Below are 20178 nucleotides of genomic sequence, written 5' to 3' on the forward strand. Positions count from 1 at the left end.
TAGTAATAGCAAAAGCCTCGAATGCTACTGGTTATAGCAAAATCCTAGAAAAATACAAAAATCCAAAGGTAGAGATTTGGTTAAAGAAATTCTGATACATACAGCCATTAAAGTAACGTGATTTACTAACATAAATGCCCGTGCTATATTACATTTAAAAATCAGTTTACAAGAGTACCTGTATATTGCCCCTTTTTGTTAAAAATGTATAGAATGCACAGCAAGAGGTCTGGAAAGAATCCCTCAAAGTGTTAACAGTGGTTTTTGTTTTTCTTTTGCCTAATTTTCGTTTTTCTGTACTATGTTATTTAGTTTTTAAAAGGAAAACATTAACATTATAGATTTGTCAAAGCTTAAAATTTTCTCATGATTAAAAGAAAAATAACCTGAATTATAATTTAATATTAAAATGAGGGCTCCAATCACTTCTTACCTTATATGCAAGCATGACAGCATGGCAGTGGTGCCACCACCAAATACCCACACAGTAAAAAACACAATCAGAAGAGTGGTGCTGAACATCATTTGCCGCGCGTAAGTGGCAGTATCGCGGATGGCCAAGGCAAATGCCATAGCGCCACGAAGGCCTAGAAGGAAATGGAAGAGGTATTTCTTCAGTAAGTCATTACCAATGTGAACTGCGTAAATTCAGAGAAATAAGGCATTCTCAGAACTTAGAGGGGTGTGAACAAATACATAATATATATCAACATATATAAGTACATACAAATAAATGGAAAAAGAATTAGTAGACGATACTGACAAGCATTGGTCTCTTAACAATTTTTTGAAATTTATTTTTGAATTTACATACAGTAAATTCCACCCTTTTGGGTACACAGTTCCATGAATTTTGACAAATGCAAAGAGGTGTGTGACCACTAACATAACCAAGACACAGAGCACTTTCATTACCCACCCGCCGAATTCCTTGATTCAACCTCTTCTCAGTCCAACCTCTCCATCACCCTGCCAAACCCCTGGCAACAGCTCATCTGTTCTCCATTGCTATGCTTTTGTCTTTTTCAGAATGTCATATAAATGGAATCAGATAGTATGTGACCTTTTGAGATTAGCTTCTTTCATTCAGCATAATGCCTCTGAGGTTCATCCATGTTGCTGTATCAACAGTTTGTTCTTTTCAGTGCTAAGTAGTATCCCACGGCATGGATGTACCACAGTCTGCTTATTCATTCCCCCACTGTAACAGACAACTGGGCTATTTCTAGAGTTTGGCAATTATGGATGGAACTGCCATAAACATTCACATACAGGTTTTTGTGCAAAAGCACATAAATATCTATCTTCATGTATGACATCATTTCTGAACTGGGAATTTGGAACCAGAACATGACAATTTTCCCATAGAAGGGAATGGGACACTATAAAATTTTTTCTATTGGAGATTGCACCTTCAATGTTTAAGGGAGTAATACATTACCAGCATAGCATTTCTTGCTAAAATCAAGCTGGTATATGCCTTGTGAGTGGTTTCTTGGAGTGGGGAAAGTTAAAACTTACCAGCAAACATCATCATGTGTTGAAAATTTGATCCAATCTTACTTCTTCTACCCAAATTAAGTAAGAGGGACAAGGGGTAAATATTGGCAGCTCTTCCCAGGAAAATAGCAACCTAAAATTATTATAGGTTAAGGATAATTTCTTTTGACTGTATTAATATTATTTAGACTCTGCATTCAAGACGGTGAAAGACTATCTTAGGAAGCTCAGTTTCTAAGACAGTCTTCCAATTTCTCTCACACAGAGCAGTCAAATGAACTTTGTGCAATGATGAAAATGCTCTCTATCTGTACTGTCCAACATACTGAGTGCTCGAAATGTGGCTAGTGTGATCTAGGAACTGAAATTTTATTTCATTTAAATTAATTTAAATTTAAATAATCACAAGTGGTTAGTTGTTACCAAATTGGACAGTGCAGATCTAACATATAGGAAATTCATGAGATGAAAAGAAATATGTTGAAAAGCAGAGATTCTTTGGTATAAACATAAGATTTATTAACATAATAGGTTAATTCATTTTAATTGTCAGTGTTGGTAGGAGGAACACTGCTTCCTCAGAAAAGGGCAGCTCAGGCTCTTCATCCCACTGACATTTCTGCTCGCCCTGATGTGTTCCTTCAAGTCTATAACTTCCACCCTGCTTCAAAGGGAAGGCTTAATGGTAATTGAGAATGGTTTTAACAAAAAACAAACAATTTTAGTGTCTTTTCCTCCAGTTTGCTATCTGTAGAGATGCCTGCTTTACAATTACAATTTTTATTTCAGGAGTTACAATATAATTTTCACCCTGTTTTCTGAAAGGAATATAAAGGAAAAACTATGATTACAAACAAAACAGCCCTAGCTGGTTTGGCTCAGTGGTTAGAGCATCAGCCTGCAGACTGAAGGGTCCTGAGTTCAATTCTGGCCAATGGCACATACCTTGGTTGCAAGTTCGATCCCCAGCCCAGGTCAGGGCACATGCAGGAGACAACCAATCGATGTGTCTCTCTCACATCAATGTTTCTCTTTCTCTCTTCTCCCCTCTCTCCATCTCCCTCCCTCCCTCCCTCCCCCCCCCCCCCCCCCCGTCTCTGAAAAGCAATGGAAAAAATATCCTCATGTAAAGATTAAAAAAAAAAAAGTGGGAGGAAATGGCTAGAGTCTGTAAGACTAAAGGCAAAAAGAACTGCACATAAGCATTATATGCTCATTGATAAGCCTCTATCTTGTTTACACCTCAGTTAATTTGGGTCTTTGTCACATGAAACCAAACCTAGATCCTAACTGACATAGCCAGCAAGAGAACAGCTCTCTCTGGTAAGGGTCAATTTTCATGGTAGGATTTTGCATGGAGAAACTTCAATTCCTAACAGACTCAGAAACCTAGGGAGAATATTTAGCCTTGTTTCCAGTTAAGTGTAGTGGGTCAAGGCATGTGACTGCTCAACAATTTCTCAAACACTAGCAGGATATGAAGTTACCAATCTCATGGGAGTCTTCCAGCTAAGGTTCTTCTCTTATTAATAGGGCTTTATCTGTTTTGCCTGAAGTTCATTCCCAAAAGACTAAGACTGTAGAATGGCATTTTAGTAATATCTCACTTTCTAACAGAGATCCTAGAGTTTTAATTTAAAAAGTATTTCTGCTAGTCTCTTTGGCAGAATCTGTATTCTGAGGTGTTTTTTAAAACACTTCTTTTGAAAAATCACTAATTCAAACGTCCTTCTCTCTAACCACATTTTTTTTTTTTTTTTTTATGTCTCATGTTTATCTATCTCATTCAGATAATTCTTCCATCTCACTGGGACCTCCAGTTTAAAGATTCTGCTACTTTCCCCTTAGTCAGTCCTTTCCCTGCTTCACTTCCCTTCTTAACCACATCTTAATAATAGTCTCCAATACCTAACATTCATTTTGCCTCTTTCTGTGCTTTCTTTGCATCCACTTGACAAAACTCCAAACCTAGATGGACCCAACTATCTCTTTCCTCCATGCTTACAGCTAAGTACTCCAGGATGAAGTCATATAACAGGGCAGACTGATTCTACTGCTAATATCTATTTCTCAGACTGAAATGAGTCCCTAATACTGCTCAGCAATCCTACAGCATTTCTTTGGTCAATTCACTGTCCCATTCTCTACAACAACTATTTCTCGATCTTCTCCTTAAAACCCCTGTCACCTGTGGAAACCAGCCTCCAAGATGGTCCTCAAAGATGCCTGCCTGCAACTATTCACAGCCTTGTGAAGCCCCCACTCATACTGCACTAGAGTTCACCTGTGTCCAACAGAATACGCCAGAAGGGATGATGCTTTACCATTTCCAAGGTTAGGTTATAAAAGGCACTTTGGCTTCCATCTTGGGGCTCTTTCAGCTCACTCCCTCTGGGGGAAGCAATGCTGTGAACTGCCCCATGGAAATGTTCACGTGGAGAACTGAAGCCTCTAGCTAACAGTCATGTGAGTGAATTTGGGGTGGATTTTTCAGCCCATCAAATCTGCAGAGAGTACAGTCCCAGCATGATTGTGACCTCATGAGAGATCCTTGAGCCTGAAGAGCCCAGTGAAGCTACTTCTGGTATCCTGACTCTCAGAAACTGTATGAGATAATGCATGACTGTTGTTGCTTTAAGCTGCTAAATTTGAGGATAATTTGTTACATAACAAATAACTGATAGGCCACCTGCTCCTATCTCACTTCCAGCAGATAATCACTTTACAGATTAAAATAGAGATTATCAGTCAGGAACACCATCTTGCAAATGCGCCTTCATCTCTACATAACCTATCTTCTCCTGGAACCATGGTGGAGTTCTGCCTTCTCCCAGTGAAGGCCAATGCTCCCCCGCACCCATGCTCTGGATTTCACCTCCTCCTGTCTTCTCATGAGGTTGGCGATACTGATGGCTCCCTTTCATGTACTCAGCTTCTCCCTTTCAAGTGGATTTTAAAGACTCAATGAGAGAGAGAGAGAAGGGGATAAAGGGAGAAAGGGGGAGAAAGAGAGAGGGAGGGGAGAGACAGAGAGAGAGAGAGAGAGAAGGAGGGAGGGGAGAGAGGAGGGAGGAGAGAGAAGGAGCCTCCTTCAGCCTTTCACCAACTTTCATCTACTGCCCTGGCATAGACTGTACCGCTCCCCAGTATCTACTCTCTCTTTCTTCCCTTAATAATAGAGGACAAACAGTTTATCTTTAGGAATTTGCAGAATGGTAGGAAACATACTTCTGTCATTTCAATTTATCAGTATTATCTGTGCAATAAACAGAAATGAAAATAGAATAAATAAAACAGAAAAAAAGAGTTAAAATCCTTACTTGTACTCAGAGGAAAATTTTATATATTTAAATGTATTTTTATCAACTGCTCCTCCAGAAAACACATAAGAACCTCAATTTAAAAAAAAAAAAAAAAAAAAGTTTGTAAAATAGAGCACATAGTAAAGGATACAAATGCTCCTACTACAAATGTTGGGTTAAAGACATGGTTCTGGAAGGTGAACAGTGTCAGTCCCATGTAGGAGAAGATGAAATTCTCTGCCAAGAAATTGAGAAGCTCAAACAACTGAAACGAAATGTTAAAAGGTTAGTCCGGTAAATAAATTAAGTTACATAATTTGAAAACATGAGTATTACTAAGACAATAAAACAGACACTTCACATATGTAAAGTTCATGTATATCCCCCAAAATATGTGATTCAAGGGGAAGCAGGTGTAATGATGACATTTCCAATCCCAGAGAAAAAGCGAGAAAAGTTGCCTCTCACTTTCCCCAATCAGCTTCCCTTCTCCAATCCCCATACCTAGTCATTCTTGTCTTCCTCCAAACCTGGACAATTTTTCTTTTGGAATGTTCCTTGTTGTCCCTGGCACTACCTTCACCTACCTTTCATCACTTCCCATCCATAATGCTACAAAAGGACCCTAACTGGTATCCCTGTCATCCACCTACACACCCCCACCCAATGAATCTCTCTAAATATGGCAATTTCATAGACACCTCCCTCTTCACAGGCTGTAAGATTCAGCTCAGATTCTTTTGTCCTGGCATCAAGTGCTTCATGACAACTCTCATATCGCTGCCTTGCTGTGTGATTTCACTTTTTACATGGGTCCTGGCCTTCATTTAAGGAGTAAGGGCTTATGCATTATTGCCTTGTGCTCTGTACCCTCCCCAGCTGCCTGCCCACTCCCACCTCTTCACACCACTGCCTCGTCAAGTGTTATTAACAGAGTAGGGACACAAGACTTGATGAATGAATGAATTTAAGGCCCTTGAAACCCAGCATCCCTCTGTCCATCTACCATTGCTCTTTAACATGAACCCTCTGCTCCACAAAACAGGGTATTGGTTAAGTCACAACATGGGCTCAGGAGTCAAAATGCCTTCTCCACTTGCTAGCTACATGGCTCTGGGCAAGTTAGTTAATCTTTTATATTGGTGTTGCCTTATTACTGAAAAATGGGAATAAAAATGAAAATAAATAAGCTTATATTTAATTCAAATGGCTTAATATACTAGTTTTATTATGTATTTGTTTAATGATAATAGCTAAACTCTATCCAGGTTTTACTATGTGCCCCATAGTATGCTAAGGATTTTACATACATTATCTTGTTTTAATCTCACAACTACTCTGTGAGGTAGGTGCTATTATTATCCTCATTTTCAAGATGACAAAATGGAAGCACAGAGAAATTATGTAACTTGCCCCCAGTCGCACAGCCAGCAAGTAGTGGAACTAGGATCGAGAACACTACAGTGACTCCTGAGTCTCCACTTTAATCTACACCAGAGTTTGGCAAAATTTTCCTGTGAAGGGCAAGAGAGTAAATATTTGAGGCTGCCCTGGCCAGCGTGGCTCAGTGGTTAGAGTGTCAGCCTGAAGACCAGAGGGTCACAGGTTCGATTCTCAGTCAAGGGCGCATGCCTGGATTGTAGGTTCAATACCCAGCCCTGGTCAGGATGTGTGAGGGTGGCAACCAATGTCTCACATCCATGTTTCTCTCTCTCTCCTCCTCCTCCCTCCTTTCCACTCTCTCTAAAAAAATCAGTGGAAAAAATATCCTTGGGTGAGGATTAACAAAAAAATAATAATAAAAAATAAAATATTTGAGGCTTTGTGGGTCTCATGGTCCCTGTCACAACCACTCAGTTCTGCCAACATAGCACAGAAGCAGCTACAGACTATACATTAAAAGATGGATGTGCCAATAAAACTATTGATGGACACTGAAATCAGAATTTCATAGAGCTCTCATGTATAGCAAATTATTACTCTTTTGATTTATTTTTGACCACTCAGAAATGTAAAAACCATCCTTAGCTGACACAGCTCACAGGGAAGCTTAGCTGACATTTGTCAACCCCTGCTCTGCAGTGCACTGCCTTCCATTTGAGAACGTTAGCTGCCTTTTAATTTCTGCCTTTACTGGTTCTGTTTCCTCTAGGCTTTTCTGAATCCTGCCCAGCTTCCTAGCCTCACCACTTCCTCTATAATAGCTTTGCAGAGCCTGAAGCCTCAAACCATTTCGCCCCCTTCTCTGAACTCCAGTATGATATATAATCTGAAACCTATAACCAGAAGTTCTGTTAGTCTGTTGTTGTTTTTTTATGTACACAAGCCTTGTATCACCAGTAAGACTAGATACTCCTACCTTGTTCTTTTTTATTCCCCACCTCACTGCCTAGAAAAATGCCAACCCCTCCCAACCAGTTGATTATCTTCTCTATAGTTATTTCACTGAATTAATTTGTAAAAGGGATTTGTAGCCCCAATGTATATCTTTGGAAGAAAAAGCCTAATTTCTTTAGAGGGGTTGGGCCAAAAGCATATGTCATATGCTAAATTTGTGGCACCAGAAGTACTGTTGCTCCTGCTTTGTCATGAGTCCTTTTCAGGCTAATCTCAAGTGTTCTAATCATTTGGCAAAATTTAAACCTTCTATTTCTTGATGCAATCATAATCAAGTATGCATCTGTGTCTATTCCAGACTTTACATATTGTTCAAGTCTTTGCCCCATATACCTCACACGACTAGAAAATGCTATGCCTATTTTCTTTATAATTCCCTTCAGGTACCCTGCACAACTGATCATTCAGTGCCGTATGAAGCCCAACCCCTGATGTTTTCATATTCCAGGGAATTCAGCACCATCCAAGTGCCTGAAGGATGTTAATCTTCTCTGTATCACCCAGCAGTAGATCTAGTCAGATTAGAAGTTAAACTTACCAATATCATACAACAGTAGTTCTAGTCAGACCTGAGTGAGCTTCTAAAACATTCCTCTTAAAAGTCATTATATTAGGAAAACAGGACAGAAAGCTAACTGACACAACCGCAATAGCCTCTGGCTATTCTGCTCACCTACCCCTACCCTAAAAGCTGTCACACCTCAACCTGCCAATTCCATCTATTTCTGCAGTCAAAGAAAGAGGAGCTGGAATGAGTAGACATCATTTAGATGTGATCAAGGATTACTTTTTCAGTGTGAAAACACTTCTGTTTCACTACAGGGAGGAAAAGTTTATTCACAAACTATAAAGTGTCTCTTACCTGTTTAGTTCTATGCTGAGACTCCGTGGACAAATTATTGTATGTATAATGGGCCTGTGTAATGCCACAGAACAACACTGCAACCACTCCTGTAATGACAAAGAGTTCCAAGTTCATGTGAAAGGAGAGTCCCGACTTTTCCACTGAGGCTCTTATTTTACTAAAGTAGATTATATGCTTAGTGTTGACTTTTCAGTTGTGACTTACTTTGAGATGTGCCACTTCCATTGAAAATCTTTTTTACATTCTAAAGTGACAGCATAAATCCCAAGCCTAATAAGAGTGTTCAAATACTAGAGTTGGTCTACTAGTAGAAAAAAATTACTGGCACAGTAACTCTCATTAAGGGTTTACAATCAAAAGGAGAAAGTAACCTACCTGTGAAACCCCACGCTTCAGCCAAGAGGAAGGTACTCCAGGACATCAAGAAGAACAAGCCTGTCTCCAACAACTGGAACTCCCGTAATTTGGTGAACTTTGTCACGTAAGATTGTCAAGGTTGGTAACGAGATCTCACAATATAGGAGTGCAACTAGAAAAAATAATAGTCAAAGCAAGGCAACCATGAAAGCGAAAGAAGGATTCACCAGCTTCTCTAACACAAAAGTCACAGAATAAAATGGCACCAGTGTGCCCAGTTGGTGTGGCTCAGTGGCTGAGTGTTGACCTATGAACCAGGAGGTCATGGTTCTATTCCCAGTCTGCACACATGCGGGCTCCCCAGTACGGGGCATGCAGGAGGCAGCTGATCAATGACTCTCTCTCATCATTGACTTTTTTATCTCTCCCTCTCTCTTCCCCTTCTGAAATCAATAAAAACATATTTAAAATTTTAAAATATAAATAAATAAATAAATAAATAAATAAATAAATAAATAAATAAATAAATAAATAAGGCACCAGTGAAGCAACTCTTAAAATAAGCATCTTATTGAGTGAGCAGCCATCCCTTTCATGAGGAAGTCTTATAGCTTAGTCAATCCAATTGTTTTACGGGTATCACATGCCTTGCCAGAAACCACACAGTAAAGGACTAGTAGAGATGGGAGCAACAGATCAGATACACAACATGCCAACTCTGACTACTAACTTGTGACCCAAAGCAAGACAGCTTCCATATTTACAGCAATTTACACTTATTAAAAATGTTATTCCCATGAGATTTCCTATTTATTCAATGCTGTAACACCTCTGTGATGATGAAGAAATTGAGGCATGTCTCTCACTTGGACTAGTCTAAAAATTATTTGTTAGTTGACAATGGAAGGGCCCATGTGAAGCTGTGACAAATCTAGGGCTGGAATCTACATTCACATCAATAAATATGTACTACAACAAAAAGATTAACAAGATATACTTCCCACCCTCAAGGAACTGTGACAGGGAAGAGATACTATTGGGGCTGGCTCCTTCGGAATTCTTTTTACTGCCCCGACAAGTCTCTTCCAGCACTTCGCTGAAGTATAGCAAACTTACAGATGCTTGAAGAAAGTATTTGTTTTATATGAAACTATCTTAGAAGTTTTAGAGCTGGAAGCTCTTTAGAGATCATCTAGTACAACTGATTTTCCCTGCTGCCCCCGCCCTTCCCCTTCCTACATGGAGGACCTTTGAGGTGAAGTGGTAATATTTCTATACCAGAAGCTCCAGGAAGGCAGAGGCCATGTCTGTCTTGCTTATCTTGGATACTCAGAGCATAGCACCTGGCGTACAGTAGGCAATCAAAAAATGTTTTCGGAATACATACAAGAATGACTTGCCCAATATTTCAAATAGCAAACTAGTGGCAGTGCCTAGGACTCTGGAGTAGAAGGTTTAAATTGGTGAAAGCTGAGATGAACTCCCATGTCTCCTAGCCCAGGAACCATCTTGTTCAGTTGGCACCATGATTATAGGTTTCCTAATTTTCCTTTGAAACAAAGAGCAAAAGACAGCCAGGCTGAACAGCAACACAGAACCCCCAGAGGCTCTTTGGAATATATCTACCTTTATATCAATTCAGTCTACAACCCTAAAATTTACCCCAAAGGCTCACTGTGCCTAATTAAACTTTTGTAGTGCAAGTTTGAGGGCAGGAAGCCCTACAAAAACCAAATATTTTTTTATTTATTGATCAAGATGACTGCCTCATGTTTTCAAACCAAGTGCTTGGTTATAAGGCTAATAGTTATAACATAATGCCAATTATGGAAGTAGTAGAGACCACAGAACACAGCATTCAATTCCATTGTTGGGTTAAAAAAAAAAGATAAAAATAATAAAAGGATATTAAAGCTGTCACCACTCCAGTAGCAGCACCCATCGCAAAAGATCCACTGAAGATCCCAAGGAAAATCCCAATAGACTTGAACATGGCTGTGACATCGAAGGTGTGGCTGTTGTCTCCAGCTGGCTGGTATGCCACTATTGAGCTATAAAGGACAGATTGTTCTTACTTCTAGAAGCAACTTTTACTTTAAAAAATATTATCTAAACACAATTACATGAATAAATAAAAACATTATCTAGTGTAGAGATTAAAAGATGAAATCAAAGAGGGGGGGAAAACCCAAAACTTTGGATTCAAGCCCGGCCGGGCGTGGCTCAGCGGTTGAGCGTCCACCTAGGATCCAGGCGATCGGGGTTCGATTCCCGGTCAGGGCACCTGCCCGGGTTGCAGGCTCGATCAATGATTCTCTCGTCGTTGATGTTTCTATCTCTCTCTCTCCCTCTCCTTTCCTCTCTCTGAAATCAATAAAGATATATTTTTAAAAAACCCACAACAACTTTGGATTCAAATTGTCAAAGTAAGGTCAAAAGGTTAACAAAACACTGCAGTGGCTCAAGCTAACGAAAAACTCAGCTTTTATTTAAATGACAATTACAGGAGGTAGAAGATTTTAAGGCCCTCTGTATGAAAATTGTGCCGAGCCTTTTCCTCCGGCCTTCCGATATTGTGCAGTACTATTCTTTTGTGACTTTGTTTAAGACTTACTAATACTGAGTGACTGAAAGCCCTAACATACTAATGTGAACAAACCAATGAAAAAGTACACTTATTTCCAGCAGAGAAATAATACTCGACCCAGTCACATTTTGTTATTCCTATGGGAAAAAATGATGACTGAAGTAGCCTTTCAACTTTTAGAATACCAGAATGGGCCCAATGCCTAATATCTATTCACTCAATGAAATGGACTTTTACAAGAAAAAGGGCTTGAAAAGCCTTCCAAGGAATTAGGATCCACTCAACAGTACTTTTAGCATACCCAGCTGGATCCTCCACCTCAAATATCTGAAAGAAAGTCGCTCTGTAAGCAGCCAAGAGAGGCAATTACAGGAGACACTCTTCATCTTGAACTCACAGTCCAAGCCTGGTCTAAAATGCTTTTAAAATGGTCACCCCAGGAAAAAGAAATGGCTGAGAAAATCACTGTTGCCAGCAGCTCTCTGGCAAGAGTGCCCACCATTACTAAATCAGTTCTTATCCCAGTAAATTAAGGAACCAGTATTCTTATAAAGATCCAGACTCAAAGACATCGTACAAGTCTGTCAAAGAAAAGAAGGAGGAAAAAGCCATGTTCCTAAGAATATAATGAATTCTCCCTGCGGTTACTGTGATGTTTTTTTCTGATTTAAGGCTACAAAATGGGCTTGCTGTACCATGCACGCCAAGTTTTTTCCATAGCTCACCATTTAAGCTAAAAAAAAAAACAAAAACTAAGACCAAACTAAAATTTCCTAATTTTACCTATTTTATTTAAGTATAGCACTAACATCAATTTCTGGTAATGGCACCAAGAAATTTCTGAGACAATCTCAAATGAAAATATTTAACATTTGTGTTTAAATGTTCAAAGTGACCAGATCATTTTGGGACCAGTAGATTTGGTATTGCTTCAAGAAATACAAAATGGTCTTCAATGCCACATTTTCTTACCTACACATAAATGGCCCCACCACCATAAATGAGATCTGATCACATTATAACATGAAAATATAGCAGCTGGCTGGAGAAAAGAAAGGATATTGCTACAACCTCCTTTGTCCCTGGTGATAGTTTTCAAAATGCTGGCTGGGACAAATATCTAACGCCATGCCTCCTGAGGCTGCCTTCCCTGGGTTAGTTCCTGTACATTCAAGATTCACATTACTCATTATTTTGTGCTTTAATCACTAAAATGCATGAGAACACATGAAAAGCATGGTGGGTTGAGAACAAGTGAGAGGTTTATTTTCTTTTTCAGTCAAACACTGGCCTCTGGATTGAAATCCTAATTCGTGTTTTCTACATCAATCAACATTCTGTCTTGAGGCAGTGACATTTTTATGAATACTTTTTTTTTTAAATTCTGAAAATAATACAATGTACAATTGGAGAGGGGGAATCACTCCACCACTCCACTACCCTGACAGATCTATCTTATTTTCCATCTATATCTTCCACCTTTTTGTAACATGCATGCTGTTTCATGTTTAGTTGTAATCACAGTGAACATATGGTTTTAAATTCTGCTTCTTTAACTGACAGTGGCATAAGAATTATTATAGTCTCTCTAACCTTGGTTTTTAAGACTTCAAAATGGCCCAAATGTAAATGACATAATTTATTTAACCATTTCCTCACTGTTACATATTTAAAAGTTGTGTCTAATCTTTTTGTTTCTATTAATAAGTGTAAAAGAACATATTTTTAAAAAATCTTGGACTATATCCTTGTGCTACATTCCTAGAAATAGAGTATTACTACTACACCTATAGCTCTTTTTATATGCTGCATAAGTGCTTTCAAATAGACCTGTATTACATTTTTGGAGGGAAATATGGCTCTATCTCTCAAATTTTTAGTGATCCTATCCACTGGCCTAGAAATTCTACTTCTATATGTTTGTTGCAGTACTGTTCACAATAATACAATAATACAAAATGCCAAATGTTAACAGGAGATTGGAGAGATAAATTTGTACTGCATCCTTACAATGGCATAATAGAGGTATTAATATAGTACAATGTACAAGTGAAAAAAGCTAGTTACAGAAAATATGTATAGTATTATATCTTTTTTGTTTAAAAATGATTAAGATATTTATATGTATGTTAATATCCTAATGGAAAAAAAAATCTGGATGAAAAACTTAATAGTGATTATTTCTAAGAGCTGGAATTTCAGAAATTTTCTACCTTCTAAGTCAAATGCTTTGAATCTTTGTTACAAATGTATTAATTTTGTTATTATAAACAATGACAAAAGATAAAATACAAAGGAGTAGGTGATACCAATGTCAATGTTAACACCAATGTACGCGTGATCTAGTTTTACGACACCAGGGTTTCTCAATCTAGCATTATTGATATTTGGGGCCAGATAATTATTTGTTGGATGGTGGGTGCTGTCCTGTGTAGTGAAGGATATTTAGCAGTACCCCTGGCCTCTACTCACTAGATGCCAGTAGCAACCTCCTCCCATTCATGACATCTAAAAAGTTCCCAAACATTGCCAAATATCCCCTGGAGGGGTGGGGTACAAAATTGCTCCCAGTTAAGAATGATTGCACTAGACCATTAACAGCAGTAACTACTTTCATTAACAGTTTTTTCTTGTTAACTGAATAGATTAAAATGGCCACATATTTTAACATGTATATCTCTGATAATTAGAAAAGTTAAACAGTTTGCCTGTCATATTTGTTTACTCACTATAATTTCTCTTTTATAAAATGTAAATGACCCTAATACATATTTTAAACTAGTATGAATTTAGGTCTCCAGACTGATAATGATATATCTATTTAATAGAATACTCTGCAACTTAGACTTTATCTTTAACTGGCTATATATCCTAGACTATATAAGTACATATAGATCTACCTCAGACAGCAATGTATGGGGGAACCAGTTTCACTCCACCCTCACCTCACCAGATTAAAAGTATTAATATTAACCAAAAAAAAGTACTGCTAATCTTACAGGTCAAGAAACAAACAAAAACAACTTCCAACATACATTTCAAGAAGGGTTGTGTTAACCTGCTCACTGTCAAACAGAAGTCCTTCAGAAAGGGGTTCCCCACTTTATGCAAGGCTGCTTTATAGAATATATACATTAAAAAATCATCACACTAACAGAACTCAACACAAATAGGCTTCTATCTAACATACTTTAAAAATCAAATGAAAGATGGTAATAGACATATCACTGAGTACTCCAGCTAGTTACCTCTCACAGCCAGCAATACAACTGGTTTCTCTTAGGGTTTTGGGCAGAAACTCATTTGCTCACCTCCATTAAGACACCTACACAGCTCTCCATTTCCCTGATATGATATTCTCCAGATATACAGTCCTCCACCAGAATTCCACCAGACTATGTAATGAGTTAATTATCTTCTATGAATCTATGAATCTAGAATAGTACTAGCTATGTACCATCCTTAGGAGGACTGAGAAAAGAATCACTCAAATCATTCTCTGTAAGGCTTATATTCTCTCCCAGAACCTGTTTAAGAAAGACTACAATAGAAAGAGGATTATGGCCCTTGTGAGGTATTTTTCCTTTAACACTATTCAACTATTCTTTCTCAAATTTGCAGGAAGTAAGTTACTTTACTAATGGAAAAACTAAGGCACAGGGCATATCAACTTAAGATAGAGACCAGAAGAGAGATTTTTTTGACTCTTCATCCAACAGGCAATAGGGAAGGAACGCTTATCAGTAAGATGACTTAGTAGCAGAGTAACGTTCTAAGCTGGGGAACCGATGCTGAAAGTAACTGCTGCTTCTTATTCTTTTCACCTGGTGATTGCACAGGCTCCCACATGCTGAAAGCTTCAATAATCTTAGGAGCTTCATTAATTTTTATAATACCTAAGTTATAACCACACCATCCATTTCCTTCTCCCTTGAAATAACATAAAACTTTTACTTTGCACGTATTGTCACTGAAGGTACATACATTCTGCATCAATATTAGTTCTAGCCTTTAGGCTTTATTTCTTAAATGAAATTTACATTAGCTGTAGACAGCTGGAAAAAAAAAAAGTCTGGCAATAAATATGGCAGAGGAATGGAATTTACATACATCACATTCACCAGAAAGGATTTGATCTTTTGCATATCTTTATACACAACATTTAAGGGATTAGTGTTACCTTGCAGAAAGGATAATTTTCCACTTTGCAGTAAGGCAATGGGGCCACTCAAGGTATGTAAACCAGAGTCAGTGACTGATTACTCTTTTGTAGTTAATAAAGTGTAAATTAAGGCGAGAAATAAAAATAAAGAGAAAATGTGGGCTTTTACTTTTCTCTCATAGAAAGTTCTGGTACAGAGTACAGACAAGTATCTACAGGGTTACATATTTGCTTAGTAGGAGTGGGTTGGCAGGATTGAACTCCTCAGAGGTTGAGACCCCTTCTTTCACCTGCAAACACCTTCTAATAAAATGTTCAGTAATTTCTATAATTAGATTCAAATACTGCTCACTTTAATAACTGTCTTTAAAAAAAGAGTATTAACACTTCTAAAAATTAAAAAAATGTTTCTGAAATGATTATATTAAATAAGAGAAATACAAAGTAAACTACAATGAGAAATTTCTCAATCATCAAATTAGCAAAAATACCAAAGTCTTATGAATAGTCTGCTGGTGAAACTACGAGGAAATAGGCAGTCCCATAATTTAGTGTTTGAAGTGCAAAATGGCGTAATCCCTTTGGTGGTCAATTTAGCAATGTCTAACAAAATTACAAATGTATTTACCCTTTAGCTCACTAATCTTACTTCCAAAAATTCATCCTACCAATACACCTATGCACGTATAAAAGAGTTAAGTTCAAGTTTAATCACTGCAGCATTATTTGGGATAGCAAAGGATTTGAAAACACTTTATGTCTCCAACTGTAGGAGACTGATTAAATAAACTATAGTTGGCCCGGCCGGGCGTGGCTCAGCGGTTGAGCCTCGACCTAGGATCCAGGCGATCAGGGTTCCATTCCCGGTCGGGGCACATGCCCGGGTTGCAGGCTCAACCAATGACTCTCTCATTATTAATGTTTCTATCTCTCTCTCCCTCTCCCTTCTTCTCTCTGAAATCAATAAATATTTTTTTTAAAAAAAACTTTAAATAAATAAATAAACTATAGTTGAGTTCACAGTATAGTACATAGAACACTATGTAGCTAAAAACAAAGAATGAGAAAACTCTCTGTTTTGATATGGAAAGATTTCCAGGGTACAGTTATATAAGAGGAAGCTAGGTATAGAACATATATAGCATGCTACTTTTAAAATAATAAGAGGCAAATAAGAATACTTATTCATATGTGTGCTTGCATTTGAATAAAGAAATATTGGGATACACAAGAAATGAAAATGGTAACCTATAAGGGACTCGGGGGCCAGGTGGGTGAGAACAAGAGGAAGAATCTGACTTTTCAACATTTACCTTTCTATATAGTTTTGATTTTTGAATCATGTGAATACATTACCTATCTCAAAAGTTTACTTTAATTTAAAAAATAAAATTTTCATATTATAATGATGAAGCGATATAAAATTATACATATACTACAATCACAACTATGTAAAAATATCATGCGTAGAGAAAAGAATAAAAGGAAATGTCCTAAAACGTTTACAGTAATTGACTTTAGGTATTGGGGTACATTTTTATTTTCTTCCTTTTGCGTCTCTGCATTTTCTGTGTTATCTATAAATATGCATTTTTCAAGGAATATTTCCATTCATAATGCACTTCATTCAACAAGTGACTCTTGGCTCCTAGTACCCTAATGTTCAATATACAGTATATAAAAAGAAAACAAACACTTACGAAGACAGCACTATGGCAACGGCATCATTGAGGACGCTTTCACCAAAAAGAAGTGCATAAAGTTCAACATCAACTTGAAGCTCGTGGAATATGGCAAGAACAGTCACTAGCAAGTAGAAAGAGTCAAAGGAATATTTAGACATTACAGCTATAACGTATTCCCCTCCATAGGTGATTATAATTGTTATTTAGAAATTCATTTCTTTGTCTTACAATTCAATCTTAATAAACATTCTCTTACCATATTAAAGATTCAGTAATTTTATGTCAATATTTTTCTTTTCCCTAAATGTGTACCTGCAATATCTCCTTTCTCTTTCTTACAAACAGCTGAAAATAATCCTGGAAGACTTAGTTGGCCTACATTCTTCGTGCAAATGCTAATAATCATGTCTTGTACATTTCTTTTCCATAAGGAATGTATTCAGAATTCCTTATAGACCAGGTGATCATTAATCTTTGCAGAAGAATATTATGAAAAGCATTTCCTGCTGCAAACTTTATTTTTTCCTTGGAGCCTTACAAGTCACTTCTATTTGACTTGCAAATTTCAAGCACACTGGGTTAGCAAAGACAGTAGGAAATGAAAACACAAATTTGCTCTCTGACCAGAATTACAGCTGCTATATTTAACTTAATAAGAAGCCAACTATCATGCTATTACAGCTTGAGAAGAAAAAAATACCTTCTTTGATATGAGAATTCTTAGAAAATCTGATGAGACTGAAGTTGCGTTATAACTTTAATTGCTGAGTCACATACAGCTCACTCACTAAATAAACCCAAGCCGACATGAAAGATTGTTATAACCGAAGATGGGAGAGCCTCTTCAAATGCCAACCGAAACCAAACAAAACAAAACAAACCAGGAAAGTTACATTTAAAAGATATAGTTTCTTTTGCAAAGAATTTCATCTGGAATATACTGATACCAAAGCTTACTAAGGGAAGGCAAGAAGGAGGACAGGAGCAATGATTCAGAATTTTAAAAAGAGAACCTTCTATCTAGTGAACAATTGCAAAATAAAAGAATTATTACAGGGCATATGCCTTTATAATTCAGAATAAATATAACTACCCAACTTTACTTAAGCAAAAGATTTTTGCTTGGGCCATTCAGGCAATACTCCTACCAAAACAAAACCAGAAGGCTGAAGCAATGCAGCCAGTCCTATTGACTTAAATTTCTCAGAGGCTTTAAAAAGTTGAGGACCTTCCTTCCAGTAAGGACACAGAAAACAGAGACCACTGGCTCCTTGCAAAAACCATCCATCTTCACACTGGTAATGGAAGTTAAGGAAGCGATTTGACTTTTAGTTTTAAAAATGCTAAACTAGGAATGGGTCAATGGGGAGAGAAAGGGATATCTGTACTATTTTGAATAATAAATAAATAAAAAGAAAATAAAAAATAAAAATGCTAAACTATGCAGTATATCTCTAAAATGTCGTATCTTTTAAAATAATCTCTTATAGAGTGTAAAACATATTTTCCTACTTCCTATAATTCCCTGTTATCAGAGTTAACACAGAAATTCAGAGATAACCTCAGGATCCTATCTTTAATTGTTCTGGATGGCAATAGGTGATTAACGTTCAAGGTCAAAACGTATAACAGAACAAACCTCTACTTAGGTCCTAAAGTCTAGTAAAAGAAAACTTGCATCCTTAGTTCAAAAAATGCAACCTAGCCCTGGCCAGTGTGGCTTAGTTGGCTGAGCATCCTTCCATGCTCCAAGAGGTCACCAGTTTGATTCCCAGTCAGGGCACATGCCCAGGTTATAGGCTCAATTCCCTCTCATTGATGTTCCTCTCTCTCTCTTTCTCTCCTTCTCTCCCTTCCTCTCTTTAAAATCAATAAAAACATATATTTTTTAATGCAACCTATGTTCTTATCTCTACTTCTTCAGCCTACAGACTCTCTGCCTAATTTGTAGCTGTTAAGCCCACCAATACTATATTCAGAAAACTACGACCTAAGTCAGTACAACTAAATTCATTCTTCAGCTGTTCTAATATCAAAATTATTTTATAGTTATAAGGCAAACTTTATAAAAACAATCCTTTAATGTACAGTAAAGCCCACCAATGACCCAAAATCACACTCGTAGTAGCACAACTGCCTTCTAACAATCATTTAAAAACATATTTTCTTACTCCTACATGCAGATAGCTGAATGTAAAGAGAAGGTTTTTAGGGAACTGCTCTTCTAGAAGCTTGAAAGAAAGTACATAATTATTACCCATTTTAATTAATCTAGTTCATCTCCCATACCTAATCACTAGTAATAGAGACCAACCTAGAATTCTGAAAAACATATCTTATAGCCTGTGTCTAAACAGCATCAGATTGTGGAACACTAACAGGCAAATGTAATAAAGTAAAAGACAAAAATGTGTGCTTAAGCCAAAAGGACCCATGAATTTCCGTTTTTCCTCCACAATTGGAAAGTACAGTACTATGGGAAGTACCCAATCATGAATTCTGCACCTCAAAGGAAGAATTATCCACATATGCTTTGCCAGCAAAACACTATTCCTTAAGTACTTAAGCACGTCTCATGTAAAACATACCTGGATCAGTTGCTGACACAATAGCACCGAACAGCAGGCAATCTGTAAAGTAAAAATCTCCTGCAAGTTGTCCAGTTACTTTCATCAGTGTTACACAGCCATACATTATTGACCTGTTCGATAAACATATTTCTACTTTAGAAAAAAAAATCAACATTAAAGAAATTAGTATATAGTTAAGAATAAGAAGATGAGTCTACTGTAATGCTTTTTGACTAATCCCAAATTTAATTCATGTCATTTAAATATGGTAATACCCTGGCCTTAAGGAAAACTGAAATGACTTATCTATGTGAATGCATTTTACTGAAAAAGTCCTTAGACACATTCAGGAATACAATACTGCATGAATCAAATATGAGTTATTTTTAAATTATAATTTGAAAGCTAAAAAGTGTTTTAAGCTTCAAGTACTTACCCAATTACAAAACAAGAAATCGCTGTTCCAAGAAAAGCATACGCTAGAATAGACCCAAGGTTTCGAAAGAAATGTCTCTGACAAAAGAAAAGGTTACACTATGTTAGAATACTCACCAATTATTTGAAAAAGAAAAGCTTTTCTATTCTAGTGTGTTGTGCTAATATTAAGTGTATTATTCATGAAAGGAAATAAGAGAAATCACTTTTGTAGAGGCATAAATTTCAGCATTTATAAAGGAGACAGAGAAGAGAAGGGAGGGAAACCTGTAAAAAACTCTTTCTGAGGAGTCGAAGATGACAAAGCCCACAGAGTTT

The 20178-nt window shown here is 37.2% G+C and overlaps 1 protein-coding gene across 2 annotated transcripts in view; it reads right to left on the bottom strand.

Moving 5' to 3' along the window:
* Positions 1 to 20178, bottom strand: part of SLC9A6 (solute carrier family 9 member A6) — a 49887-nt gene that overhangs the window by 19057 nt on the left and 10652 nt on the right. For both annotated transcript variants that reach the window (XM_016216548.2, XM_087813350.1), the window contains exons 4-12: positions 19862 to 19938; positions 19444 to 19556; positions 16871 to 16976; positions 10331 to 10472; positions 8440 to 8545; positions 8062 to 8150; positions 4954 to 5067; positions 1522 to 1633; positions 434 to 587 (exon numbers count right to left, since the gene is read on the bottom strand). In XM_016216548.2, the coding sequence (XP_016072034.2) occupies positions 434 to 587; positions 1522 to 1633; positions 4954 to 5067; positions 8062 to 8150; positions 8440 to 8545; positions 10331 to 10472; positions 16871 to 16976; positions 19444 to 19556; positions 19862 to 19938 (1013 nt within the window). The remainder of the gene's footprint in view (positions 1 to 433; positions 588 to 1521; positions 1634 to 4953; positions 5068 to 8061; positions 8151 to 8439; positions 8546 to 10330; positions 10473 to 16870; positions 16977 to 19443; positions 19557 to 19861; positions 19939 to 20178) is intronic.

Source organism: Miniopterus natalensis, chromosome X (genome assembly GCF_054644295.1).
Source record: "Miniopterus natalensis isolate mMinNat1 chromosome X, mMinNat1.hap1, whole genome shotgun sequence".
Taxonomy (NCBI): Eukaryota; Metazoa; Chordata; class Mammalia; order Chiroptera; family Miniopteridae; genus Miniopterus; species Miniopterus natalensis.